The sequence below is a fragment of the Sinocyclocheilus anshuiensis genome, unplaced genomic scaffold (assembly GCF_001515605.1).
Source record: "Sinocyclocheilus anshuiensis isolate Anshui unplaced genomic scaffold, SAMN03320099.WGS_v1.1 scaffold537, whole genome shotgun sequence".
NCBI lineage: Eukaryota > Metazoa > Chordata > Actinopteri > Cypriniformes > Cyprinidae > Sinocyclocheilus > Sinocyclocheilus anshuiensis.
The window spans coordinates 384,947-399,049 of NW_015539854.1; the positions used below are offsets into that span (position 1 = coordinate 384,947).

General features: G+C 42.5%; 1 protein-coding gene across 2 annotated transcripts in view; it reads left to right on the forward strand.

Annotated features, from left to right (window-relative positions):
• Positions 1 to 8,120: 8,120 nt before the first annotated feature.
• The window catches only part of ngfrb (nerve growth factor receptor b), a 36,565-nt gene continuing 30,582 nt past the window's right edge, over positions 8,121 to 14,103 (forward strand). For both annotated transcript variants that reach the window (XM_016481112.1, XM_016481113.1), the window contains exon 1: positions 8,121 to 8,431. In XM_016481112.1, coding sequence (XP_016336598.1) covers positions 8,399 to 8,431 — 33 coding nt within the window. In that variant the 5' untranslated portion in view covers positions 8,121 to 8,398. The remainder of the gene's footprint in view (positions 8,432 to 14,103) is intronic.

Here is a 14,103-nt window from a genome sequence, read left to right on the forward strand (position 1 = left end):
TTCTGCTCCTGACTACTCTACTGAGAGAAGAAGACTGAACGAGTTTAGCACGCTCTTTGAGAGCTCTTCATGTTGGTGGTACGGCGCTTCAGCGGTGGTGGTTTCCTGTGTCGAGTGGGTTACACACATCAGGCTGCACTAGCGGCCATCTCCCCTGTGTGCTTCAGCACGCTAAAATAGCTTTTTCCCTAAAAGAGCATTTACGGGTGCGTCTTTTTAAAGACAACGTTGCGTGGCAAACTTGACATTTCGTCTTTGTAAAGACGATGTGGGTCTTGCTATAGACAACGTATCACCCGGGCGTTTCTGGATGCGGTCGTTACCTGGCGTTGGGTGATGATCACGATCGCTGCCTCACGTGCCTGGGCATTTAGCACGCTGAGGTGGCGTTTGAGGATGAGTCATGTTCTCATTGCGGGAAGATGATCATCTCGGAGTTGGGGGCCAAGCTCAGTTTCCTCAAAGGGGCAGAGCTACGTTGCCTCTGCCTCGATCTAGTTCTCGTCATGGCGGCAGTCAGACAGGGGCTACTCCAGGCAGTAGCATGGGCGGTCTGAGGGTAACAGTGATGGCAAACCCTTCAGGGAACCAACCCTCGGGGGACCATCGCTCCGCAACCAGTTGAGCTGCCAATGGAACGTGCTGGACCCTCTACAAGAAGTCGATCGCTGCATCGGAGGGTGAGCCGGAGCTTTCTGGAGAGGAAGATTCGGCTGCACTGCTCTCCTCCCGGACTGTAACAATGCCTGAATCGGATCCGGAAATAACGGCTATGCTTTCCCGGGCCGCCGTGGGCTCGAGTTTTCGGGTTGGTCCGTGCTGGTTCTCAGCACCCCGCCCTGGTGCCATTCTTCCTGGAAGTGCATGAGGAGCTTACCAGGTTGTGGATGGCACCTTTTTCTGCTGGAAACTGACCTGCTAACTCCTCCTCCCTCACCACTCTCGACGGTGGTGCAGCTAGGGGGTATACGGGGGTCCCCCCGGTGGAGCGGTCAGTTGCGATGCAGTTGTGTCCTAATACCGCCTCCACCCGGCAAGGTGAACCATGCCTCCCCTCGTCTGGCCAGCGATGCTTATACGGCCTGTGGGGAAGCTGCCTCCGCTTTACACGCTACGGCGTTACTGCAGGTTCTTTAGGCTAAATCACTTGAGGGAACTGCATGAGGGTGGTCACGATCCGGAAGTTCTAAAAGAGCTCCGGACCATCGTCAAAGGCCCTACTCATGCACCCTCTACCAAACCATGGAACAAGGTAAGTGTTGCACTGCACACTCAGCCCCCTCTTCAGGTCCCTGCATTCAACCTCGCTGCCCCACCACGGGTATGTCGGTGGTCCTGCTGGTCCAGCTTGTGTGGTGCCTGGGTACTTGGCTACCCATACCATCTCGGTGGTTCCTGCGGACCATCAGACTCGGCTATGCGATTCAGTTCGCCCGGCGCCCCCCAAGTTCAGCGGCATCCACTTCACATCAGTGAAGGCGGCTGATGCTCCTGTCTTGCGTTCGGAGATCGCAGTCCTACTGGCGAAGGATGCGATAGAGCCGGTCCCTCCAGTCGATATGGAGATGGGGTTTTACAGCCCCTACTTCGTTGTACCCAAGAAAGGAGGTGGGTTACGACCGATCTTGGACCTGCGTGTCTTGAACCGGGCCCTTCACCGGTTACCGTTCAAGATGTTGACGCAGGAACGCATCTTCGGGTGCATCCATCCCTGAGATTGGTTTGCAGTGATTGACCTGAAGGACGCATACTTTCATTTGTCGATCCTTCCGCACCACAGACCATTGCTGCGTTTCGCGTCTGAAGGACGAGCATATCAGTATGAGGTCCTGCCCTCTGGGCTGTCCCTGTCGCCCCGTGTCTTCATGTAAGTTGCGGAGGCAGCCCTTGTTCCCTTGAGAGAACAGGGCGTTCACATTTTCAACTACCTCGACGACTGGCTCGTACTAACTCAGGATCAGTTGTGTGCACACAGGGACTTGGTGCTTTTGCATCTCAGCCGGTTGGGCCTTCAGGTCAACTGGGAAAAGAGCAAACTCTCCTTGGAGAGGATCTCTTTTCTCTGTATGGAGTTGGATTCGGTCGAGCATGCCTCATGCAAGGACGTGCTCAGTCTGTGTTGAACTGCCTGAATATGTTCAAGGGCAGGACGGCGGTCCCACTGAAACACTTTTAGAGGCTCCTGGGGCATATGGCAGCTGCAGCGGCAGTCACACCGCTAGGGCTGCTTCATATGAGACCGCTTTAACACTGGCTCTATGGCCGAGTCCTGAGGTGGGCGTGGCTATGTGGCACTCACCGGGTCCGAGTTACACCGGCCTGCCGCCAAACTTCACCCCGTAGTCAGACCTTGCGTTTCTCCAGGCAGGAGTGCCCCTAGAGCAGGTCTCCAGGCATGCTGTGGTTCACACAGATGCCTCAACCACCGGCTGGGGGGCCACGTACAACGGGCTTGCAGTGTCAGGGGTTTGGACGGGGCCCCAACTGCAATGGCACATCAACTGCCTCGAGTTGCTGGCAGTGCACCTTGCATGACCTGATCATCAGGTTCCTTAGGGGGGCGAGAAGGTCAAATCCTTCACGGCCCCCCTCCATACCTTCTTGGGACCTGTCTCTAATGCTCAGAGCACTACTGCAGGGCTCATTTGAGCCTTTGCAGACAGTTGAGCTGAAGTTTCTGTCAATGAAAACTCTGCTCCTGCTTGGCCTCCATCAAGAGGGTAGGGGACCTGCATGCATTTTCGGTCGACGATTCATGCCTAGAGTTGTGTTCCCAAGGTTCCCACTACTCCCTTCAGGGATCAGGTGGTGCCTGAGGTGGGCGTGGCTATGTGGCACTCACCGGGTCCGAGTTACACCGGCCTGCCGCCAAACTTCACCCCGTAGTCAGACCTTGCGTTTCTCCAGGCAGGAGTGCCCCTAGAGCAGGTCTCCAGGCATGCTGTGGTTCACACGGATGCCTCTACCACCGGCTGGGGGGCCACATTCAATGGACTTGCAGTATCGGGGGTTTGGACGGGCCCCCAACTGCACTGGCACATCAATTGCCTAGAGTTGCTGGCAGTGCGCCTTGCCTTGATCCATCTCAAAGGGCGCTTACGAGGCAAGCATGTACTAGTCCGCACGGACAACACTGCGACCATTGCGTACATCAACCGACAAGGTGGTCTACGCTCCGGTCGCATGTCGCAACTCACCCGCCACCTCCACCTCTGAAGTCAGAAGCATCTGAGGTCGCTTCTGCCATTCACATTCCTGGTCTGCACAACCGGGCAGCCAACGAGCTATCATGAACTGCGCTCCCAGGAGAATGGAGACTCCATCCCCAGATGGTCCAGCCAACACGTTCGCTAGATTCTATAGCCTTCGTGTGGAGCCGGTATCCTCCAGTGTTCTCATCTCAAACTGGTAGAAGCACTGAGAGGCCCCGGCTTCGGGTTGGCTTGTTAAAACCGCTCCAGAGAGTCCATATCGTAGACCCTGTCGAGCTCCTCCATCCCCTTGGCAGCCAGACGTGGTGGAACGTCCGGCGCCAGACCCTCACTTGATGAATCCATGAGAACCGATAGAGGGCTGGGTTCCATATGTAGAGACCTAAGTGGATCCCATATGTTTAAAGTCCACGGTATAGCCCTTCTCGCACAGACACTGTGCAAGATCAGGGAGGACGAGGAGGAGGTCCTGCTCGTGGCGCCTTACTGGCCCACTCGGACTTGGTTTCTGGAACTGATGCTCCTCGTGACAGCCCCTCCTTGGCAGATTCCTCTGAGGAAGGATCTACTGACTCAGAGACGGGGCACCCTGTGGCACCCGCGTCCAGACCTCTGGAAACTTCATGTCTGGTTCCTGGACGGGACGCGGAGGTTCTAGGTGACCTACCCCAAGAGGTAGTTGTCACCATCACTTCGGCGAGAGCACCGTCTACGAGACACGCTTACACCTTGAAGTGGAACCTGTTCGTGGAGTGGTGCTCTTCTCACCGAGAAGACCCCCGGTCTTCTATCCGATCAGAGTCGTGCTGTCCTTTCTACAGCAGGGGTTGGAGCGAAGGCTGTCTCCCTCCACCCTTAAAGTCTACGTGGCTGCTATTGCTGCCAACTATGACCCCGTGGAAGGGAAGTCGGTGGGTAAGGTTCCTTAGGGGGGCGAGAAGTCTAAATCCTCCACGGCCCCCCTCTATACCCTCTTGGGACCTGTCTCTAGTGCATCAGAATCAGAATCAGAATGAGCTTTATTGCCAGGCATGTTTACACATACGAGGAATTTGTTTTAGTGACAGAAACTCCACAGTGCAACAGAATGACAGTGACAAGACAGGACACAGATAATAAAAAGAATAATATATAATAATATAAGAAAAATATACAAAATAGACAATGTACAAAAAAGCAAAAACACAATATATAATAAATCTTCCATATGCACCTAAACGGTTGTTCATATGTGTAAGTGCTTCCGAAACCTCCTTCGGGAAGGATGTGGCTTCCGCAACGTTCCTGTCCCAAGTGGTACGGGTACGTTTTCCCAGTGTTATCCAGTCTTACTGAGTGGGTAGTGCCATAGCAGCAGTAGCTGGTCTTCTTGTGGTAAGCCCCGGCCTACGCCAAAAAGTAGGGAGGCAGGAGGCTTCCACGGGACACTGGAAAGGGCAGTACCTGTGGCCCTTTGGTAGGGATCCCAATTCGTCGGTTATCCGACGTGACGTCGAGAGTGACCGACTGAAAGGGAACGTCTCAGCTACGTATTGTAACCCTTGTTACATCCCATCGCCATAGCTTCTGTACCACCGCTGAGTGGCCGTGTTACCGGCTCGGCTCCTTAGCGAAAACCTGAATATGCGCTGCACCAGCTGCCTACTTATACTCACACTGTGATCAGCGACAGCTGGATGCAATAATCGCATGCCAATGTGCATTGGCTCGTTTAGTTTACACTCAAAGTAGATTGGTCTCTCTAAGCGAGATCCCAATTCGTCGGTCATCCGACGTGACATCTCCGTTCCCTCCTTCAGGGAACGAGGGTTACCATACGTAACCGAGACGTTTTCTGACATGGCCGACTGATGCCCATCATGTCTACCACTAAGCGTCCTTTCACGATGGTGCAGAGATTCATGCTACACTGCCAAAAAAGTTCCAACTATGGCCGTCCCTGTGTTTCTTGTCATAGCCTCAGCCAGAGCTTGGTGTCCAAGGCTACTCCAGTCCTAGAGCTCCTCTCTCAACCTGGTCTCAGAGGTTCCTGCTGTCTTGACTGCATCAGATGATCCTCCAACAGCTCCGTGCTGCTTGCCACTGATGTGATTTCTACATAAATATATTACACCTGTGTGGCACATTAAAGCACAATGTTTGTGAAAATAAACAAAATTTATTAGTTTAATCAGGAGAGCAATATAATATTCTGGATATTAACTATTTCTATTATGCTTAAGCTTTAAAGTTTTAGAGAGGTTAAGCCTCTTATTGTATTGGTTTTATATTTATCAATTTACTTTTTTGTCAACAGTGTGTTAATTTGAGTAATAAAGTGTCAACCAAGTTTCTTCATTCCTCTCACAGGACAACCTGCTGGACAATAACCAATCTGGATTTAAAAGTGGCCATTCAACTGAAACCACCTTGCTGTTTGTCACTTAATTGCTACAGAGTGCAAGTGCTGAGTCTAAATCTTCAGTTCTCATTCTGCTAGGTCTGTCTACTGCATTTGATACTGTTAATCATCAAATCCTTCAGTCCACCCTCTAATTGCAGGGCATCACCGGAAATGCACTCCACTGGTTTGAGTCTTACCTCACAGGTAGACCCTTCAGGATGCAGTGAGGTATCTAAATCACATCAACTGGTCACTGGGGTTCCTCAGGGAACAGTTATTGGGCTCCTCCTCTTCTCTATATATTTCTATATCACTGGGAACCATAATTCAGGCATATAGTTTTTCCATTGCTATGCTGATGACACGCAGCTCTACCTCTCATTTCAACCAGATGATCCAACGGTACCTGCTCGGATCTCAGACTGCCTGACAGACATCTCAGTATGGATGAAACAATATCACCTGCAACTCAACCTAGAAAAGACAGAGCCTCTCATCTTCCCAGCCACCCCATCAGTACAGCACCATCCAACTGGGCTCAACAACAATAACCCCATCGAGTTCAGCCAGGGTGATGGGATGATTGGGGTGATCCTTGATGATCAGCTGACCTTTAAAGATCATATAGTAAAAACAGCATGATCTTGCAGGTTTGCACTACACAACATCAGGAAGATCAGACCCATAACAGAGCATGCAACACAGCTTCTCGTCCAGGCCCTTGTCATTTTTAGGCTGGACTTTTGCAATGCTCTTCTGGCTGGACTCCCAACATGTGCAATCAGACCTCTGCAAATGATTCAAAATGCAGCAACACATCTTGTTTTCAATGAGCCCAAGAGAGCCCATGTCATCAAGTTCAAGTCATTGAGTTCAAGTCATTGGTGTTTAGAGCCTATAGAACAGCCACGGGCTCCACACCCCTACTTCACCCCTAACTCCATCAGGACAGCTAAATCCCACACAATCTTCAAGAAACAACTGAAAACTCATCTCTTCCATGATCATCTAACTGCCCCCTCATAAAAAATTATATGCCTTGACTTTTTCTGTTCTCTTTTATCCTTATCTCTTCCTGTCCTAGCTTTTACTATTTGAACCATGGCTGAAACCTTGTATAACAGGCACTTCTCGTGTTCATTGCCAATTTATGGTAAATCGCTTGATGTATTCCTTAATTGTAATTCGCTTTGGAATAAAGCATCTGCCAAATGAATAAATGTAATGTAAATGTAAAGCCAGGTAAGTAGAGAAAGTCAGACACACCATTTAAAATAGAGACAGATGGTTAAGTAGAAATGCCCTGAAAAGGGTTGAGTTATTATATAATCAATATAATAAATATAACTTGATGAAAAATGTATTAAATATCTGTTATCTGTGGTATATTTAAACTGCAACAACACTGTGAACTTTTAAAAGATATGAATAGCATGATAACACATTTGGCCATCACAAATACATAATTATGCAAAAAGATATGAGGTGCGTTGTCGGCACGAGACTCAAGACTGGCAGATCATACATAGTATAAATAGGCTAATTGGAACGCAGCACGTCCTTATTTGACCAAAGTACACTTTAATAAATCTATAAGACTTATTTTAGAGCTGTCGTGACGGATTGAGCGGGAAAGTGCATACATACATACGTCCTTCCGCAAGACTCATGCAGTTTTTAACCGTGTGAGGGAGAAAAGTTACAATTGTATCTTTAAGTGTCCAAACTACTTTGTGGACAGGTGTAGGCTACATAAACAGACCCTGACCTGAACTCTGACACGTCTATATACAGGTGCATCTCAATAAATTAGAATGTCGTGGAAAAGTTCATTTATTTCAGTAATTCAACTCAAATTGTGAAACTCGTGTATTAAATAAATTCAATGCACACAGACTGAAGTAGTTTAAGTCTTTGGTTCTTTTAATTGTGATTTTTTTATTGGTTTTATGAAGTATTCTAATTTGTTGAGATTTGTTGAGATTATTGAGATGCACCTGTAGTGTATGCGCGCCCTCTAGCGGAGAAACTTTAGCTTGAGGATGAGGAGAGGATGTTTCTTGTTACATTGTTACAGTTTAATGTTTTATGAAAGCCAAATGCGTCTTAAACTGTCAGTTCACATGACATATGAGCCTCTTACGATGTTGCTACAATCACCTAGCTTACCATACTTTATAATGAGTGCATTATTTATCCCACAAAAGCCACACTACAAGTCCAAATGATGACAAAAAAGTTTAGAGCTATTTTTAAATTATGTTATGCTTAAGATACTATAAATATAGAAATAACGATGTTTTTGTCTCACACCAACGCCAAACTTATTCGTGACTAGACGTGTTTCCTACAATATTGCGTGAATATTTGTTTTGTTTTAATGTACTGATTTACTGTGCCGCTGTGAATTGTGAATTAGATGCGGATGGGAGGGAAAAACTCTGAACTGACATATGAGAAAGAGTGGGAGAAAAAGAGGGGGTGAATCCTTCTCTCTTTTCAAAGCTGTATCAGTGGACACGCGCACTTGCACAGATTGCAGTTGCGTCTCATATATGAAGAGCCTCTTCACACCACAACCATCAAAATAATTCATCTGGAAAAACCGCCCTCAGTTCCACGATTGCTCAATAATGCTGCACGCTCACTTGTGAAACTTCAGCGGACACGCATGAGGATCAGAGCGATTTCTGGCTTTGAGTCTGTGAAGGAACTATGATGCTTAACTTATTATTTCAGAGCGCATGTAAAACGTGAATAATCCATCTGCAGTCTACTTCATCCAGGTCGCCCTTCATCCAGCATGCTCACTCTGACAGTAGTATTTCTTCTCGTGGTGAGTACACAGTCTCCAACTCAGTATGCAGTTCTAGTACTTTTTCTTGCTCTTGTCACAAGAAAGCAAAACATCATTGATATAGCAGACTTGTGAATGAAGACCGTCACTGTAAAATTAAGTCTAAAAAATTATATGATTTTTGTCTTCTGATTGTGGAAGTTGTTTCAGATTAGAATGGGAATTACCTGTTTGTTTGTTTGTTTATTTATTTATTTAGTGAGTGAGGGATTTTGACTCTTTGACAACACTTAATTTAATTCTTTTATAACATGTAGGCTATATGTCTTCATACATATGAAGAGTTTATTTGCAAAAACAGATAACTCAATTTTTTATTAATTTTCATAAATCATGTTTTTATTATTGTTATGTTTTTATTGTGTTAGTTAGCTGTATTATTGTTTAGTTATTATTAATTAATCGAAACAACCCAACTGCAGTTTGATTGATATCAATGCAGGATAAAAAAATAAATAACAAAAAACATGAATTTTGAACATTTGCAAATGATCTGTTTTTGCACATATATATATATATATATATATATACACATCACAGCATGCCTTTATAGTTGATAATAAATATAGTTTATAATATTATAGTTTATGCCATTATAGTTTTACACGTTATAATCAATATAATAATGAATTATAATCAGTCATTATAATCAGTTGTAATAATGCATTACAATACATGATCAAACAACACAATATTATACATTATAATGCATTTGACCATGCAGGCATGTTGTAATGCTTTATAGTGGTTTATGAAATCATTAAATACATCATGAAGTGTATAATAAGCATTATGAACACTTTTATTATCTAATGCATCATACAATGCGGCTTCAAGTTCTGTTCTTTTTTTATATGATGGATAACTCTGATCTCGTCACGCCCACTTTGACAGACAGCACATTGTGTTCTTTCACTTTTCTCACCAGCTAAAATGTAGTTATTTATAAGTTTAATTGTTATTTAGTTTGTGTGGGTGGGTTGAATGAGGGGTGTATGTGTGTGCTATTGAAGCAAAAGCAGTATCAATAATGATAGATAATTCATGAAGTGCACCACATAACTGCAGGCACATTTGTGAGCTTAACTGCTTTATTTTTTGTCTCTGTACCAATTTCCTGATAGAGACATGCATTGTGGTCACATGCCTTGTCTTGTTTCTGAACTGAAGCTGGAGCTACACCCATCTGAATGGCATGATGGTCATGTGGGCAATAACTACTGTATGTCGCAGTCAGCGTGCATCCTTCATATTAGTGTCATTTTACTGCTAGCTCAATTACTGTATGCTTTTCTTCCATAAAAGAAGTATACAAACACTTTATAGGTACTACAGCTGATTGTTCTGGATGTTTTGGTATTTGCTTATAGAGAAAAAAAGTACATGTAGACACATTAAAAGAAAACATATAAGAATCTATTTGTTCAATGTTCATTCGGTTGGCACACCAACAAGATCTCAAGACCCACAGACTGTTTGCTGTCCCCATATCATGCAAGTTTTATATGACATGAAACATTCATTTGTCTTAGACACTCGAACACAGATTTTGCAATTACTGAAGAAAATGCCCTTGCCCTTGCAAAAGTTCCATCCACAAAGCAAAGGTATTCTGGGTGGTCGCTAGGAAGTTGTTGCTTACTGGTCCAATTGAAAAAAATCTCAGTGAGGTTTTTGTCCATAGATATAACTAGAAGTTTAAGAAATCAACCCTAAATGTGGTTGGAACTTTTTATGATGCGATTCTAAAGGGTTTACAGGCAGTGGATGTGGAAAAATAAGAAATTAAAAAGGTCAAAATAGGTCCTTACACAATTGAAAATTCTCCTCTAGTCTCATTGCTTCTGGAAAATGCTGTAAATCATGTAGCATTAAATTACAAACTAAAGCAAACAAGAGAGAAAGAGCTCCATTAGCTCCACTATCCTCATTAGTGAGAATCAGCTTTTACCAGAACAGTAGACGACTTTGAAATGTTGACAAGTGCCAGCAGGCTAGAATGGTTAAGAGTTAAGTGCATTCAAGCATACAAACAGCAGCTCTCAAACATCAGGTTGGCTTTGTGACAGACAGAACGGGAGGGAGAAACATTCTGCAGGACTGACTAATACATCCACATGATATGCGTATCATTGAAAAAAAATTTTTTTTACCATCATCCTTTGGTTATTCAGTATGTGCAGTATGTGTCATGAAACTCTCTATAAATCACTTAGGTGATAAAATGGTGTGAGTGTTAGTTCGGACTGCAGGTTCTCAGTAAAATAAAGGATGCATACTTGTCATTCCTATTCCTATCTACACCTGTACCTTTTAAACATCACTATTACTCGCCTTATACTTAGGGTTGGTAAACCTTTCAACAGAACTCATCTTGCACCGTTTGTGCTACAGACATGAATGATCCCTAAAATTAAGCATCTTGTTAAAAAGAATTGTTACCTTTTTAAGCAATCAAACTAATAGATTTTACTAGGCAGGCAATGTTGTTCTTTTGAATTGTCTATTTATTAAATAATCCTTAAAATGTATCGCAGTTTCCACTAAAATATTAAGCAGAACTGTTTTCAACATCAATGATAATAAGAACCATTATTGATCATTATAAGCACCAAATCAGCATATTAGAATGATTTTTGAAGGATCATGTGACACTGAAGACTGGAGTAATGGCTGCTTTACCATCACATGAATTACATTTTATTTTTTTAAAAATGTAATGCTATTTCACAGTTTTACTGTTTTTTCTCGTATTTTTAATCAAATAAATGCAGCCTTGGTGTGCATAAAAAAAAAACGTTTTCAAGAACATTATTAAAATCTTAACTATTCCAAGCTTTTGATCAGTAGTATATATTTATATAATTTATATTAATAATTTATCATTTTTTGGTGTTTATTAAATTATCATGTGCCTATAAAAAATAAAATGTTATTAAAAATAAAATAAAATAAAATAAAATAAAAAGGCCCTTACTAGGGCTGCCTCTTGCATCCGAGGGTGTTAGCGATTGCATTGCAAAGAGCCAAAAACCACTCATCACATGATTGTGATTTTTGCAAGGCAAGCACCTCTCACTTATCTTTAGAAAGTGTAAAAGACTACACTGAAACTTGATAGTTCATGAACGCCAGACAAATGTTGTTGATGAATGCATTTAATTAGGACCGTTCTTAGGCATATGATTAATGAAAGTCAACATGTTCTGAAACGTTACACTGACTTTTTCGCTACTGATTGTATCTACTTAGACAGCGCTGCACAAGTTGCAGCAGCTTGGCTTCCTGTCAGGATGAATGTAACTGCGAACAGGTTCTATGACATGCATCATTGTTTCTGACCCTTCACACATTTCTACAATCATGGTAATCAGCAACCTCATAATTGCGCACAAATGCTGTGTGGCCAAATCTCTAGAGTTATCTGTTTGAGTAATTTCCTGTGTCAAACGTCGTTATTCAGCCAGTCAGCTTCTGGCATTCATGTTACAACCTCAGACATCAGCTGCTTTAGTATAAGGCTTATGGTGCCTTCAAGTTATGTTGGAAAAATCATATTTATGGGATGCACACCTGAATAGCATGACAATGTCAGTTTTAGAAGTAGTAAACAATCATTTCTCATCTTGAGAATAATCAAATGTATTCCTGAATTATGTGTAAATAAAACATTTTTTAATACATACTGATTGTATCTACTTAGACAACGCTGCACAAGTTGCAGCAGCTTGGCTTCCTGTCAGGATGAATGTGACTGCAAACAGGTTCTATGACATGCATCATTGTTTCTGACCCTTCACACATTTCTACAATCATGGTAATCAGCAACCTCATAATTGTGCACAAATGCTGTGTGGCCAAATCTCTAGAGTTATCTGTTTGAGTCATGGGCTGCTGAACTTTTGGGGGGTGTTGAACTTTTCCTGAGTTGGAATGCTCCTGTAGGGGTGTGTTTGTGTTTTTATGTGAGCGAGTGAGGAGGAGGAAGTTGCCCCATGCCAGGGGGTAATGTGAGGGACAGGTAGAAACGATGGAATGTTAATTTGTGCTTTTCCAACCTCCTCTTCTTCTCGCTCAGCTCTGTCACTTCTCCAGCTGACTCACAAACACCTTGAGGGAATCTTCTAATCTGTCTTTCTTTCACTCTTTATCTCTGTCTGTCTTCTCACTCTTCTAAACGTCATTCCTCACATTTCCTGTGTCAAACGCCGTTATTCAGCCAATCAGCTTCTAGCATTCATGTTACAACCTCAGACATCAGCTGCTTTAGTATATGGCTTATGGTGCCTTCAAGTTATTTTGGAAAAATCATATTTATGGGATGCACACCTGAATAGCATGACAATGTCAGTTTTAGAAGTAGTAAACAATCATTTCTCATCTTGAGAATAATCAAATGTATTCCTGAATTATGTGTAAATAATTTTTTTTTTAATACATAACTTTTTAATGCTCACTGGAAAGTAAAATTAATGAAAATTAGATAAAAAATAATTAAGTTTTAAAAATAAAAATATAGTTGCAAGACAGAAAATGTATAAACTTACAAGTAACTTTTTCATTTTTTTACACTGAGGCAGTAAAACACTTCCATTGAATTAAATTTATTTTTTTTTTTTACAAATCATTACAACAGAAATTAGTTCTGCTCCTATTTCAAGAATGAGGCCTGTAATGCACATCCTTTTTTTTTTTTTTTTTGCACAGTAGTAAAGTAAGAAAAAGAAATAGAAAAATTTTAAATACATTTTATTTCAGCCAAAATCACAACACAATCATGTCGTAGGTGCTATTTTTTTTTAATTTAAGTGCTTTTAAGAATGACTTAAATCTGAAAAAGTTGCAATTGTGTGATGTAAAGTTATAGTTGCAAAATATTAAGTAACAATTATGAGAAACAGAAATTGCATTCGGGAGATACAAAGTTGCAATTCTGAGAATTTAAGTTAAAATTACAAGATATAAAGTTGCAATTACCTTTGTTTTCTTTTTTTACTCAAGAGACAGAAGAGACAGTCTGAGACAGAAACAAGCTTTTACATAAGTGCAATTTTATGTACGATTAGCACAGAAATGTATTCTGCTCACATTTTATGAATGAGGCCCCAATGCGCATTCTTTTATTTTGCTGTACTTCCTATATTTATCTGTAAGAAAAATTAATTTTTTATGCCAATTTTATTTCACCTAAAATCAAATGTACATCATGTTGTCATAGTGATTTTTACATTTGAGTACAGGACTTCCAAGAATGCCTTATAGGCATCATAAATTATTTGTTATTTTACCTTGTGAACGTAAATAAAAATCATTGGACAAGAGGCATGTGGTGAAACACAGAATGCCCTGTTCATCTGCCATGTTTAGGCTGTACCTGTCAGTCTTTCAGTTAGATAGATGTTCAAATGAAAGGCTGCTGTCAGAGAGTTGAATTTAGGTTAAACATACCATGAAGATTTACTGTATATGCGGATACAGTCTGGTAAAACGCATTTATTTCTTTTTGAAGCTCTCTGATTCTCTCCAAAGCAATGCTGTTGATAGGCATCATCAGACATTATCAGGACTAAATAATGTAACAAGTCTTGTTACACAAATAGTATTTTTGGCTCTGAGTCTGTGTGGGAAGTTGTCAGTTTCTGGGATTGCAT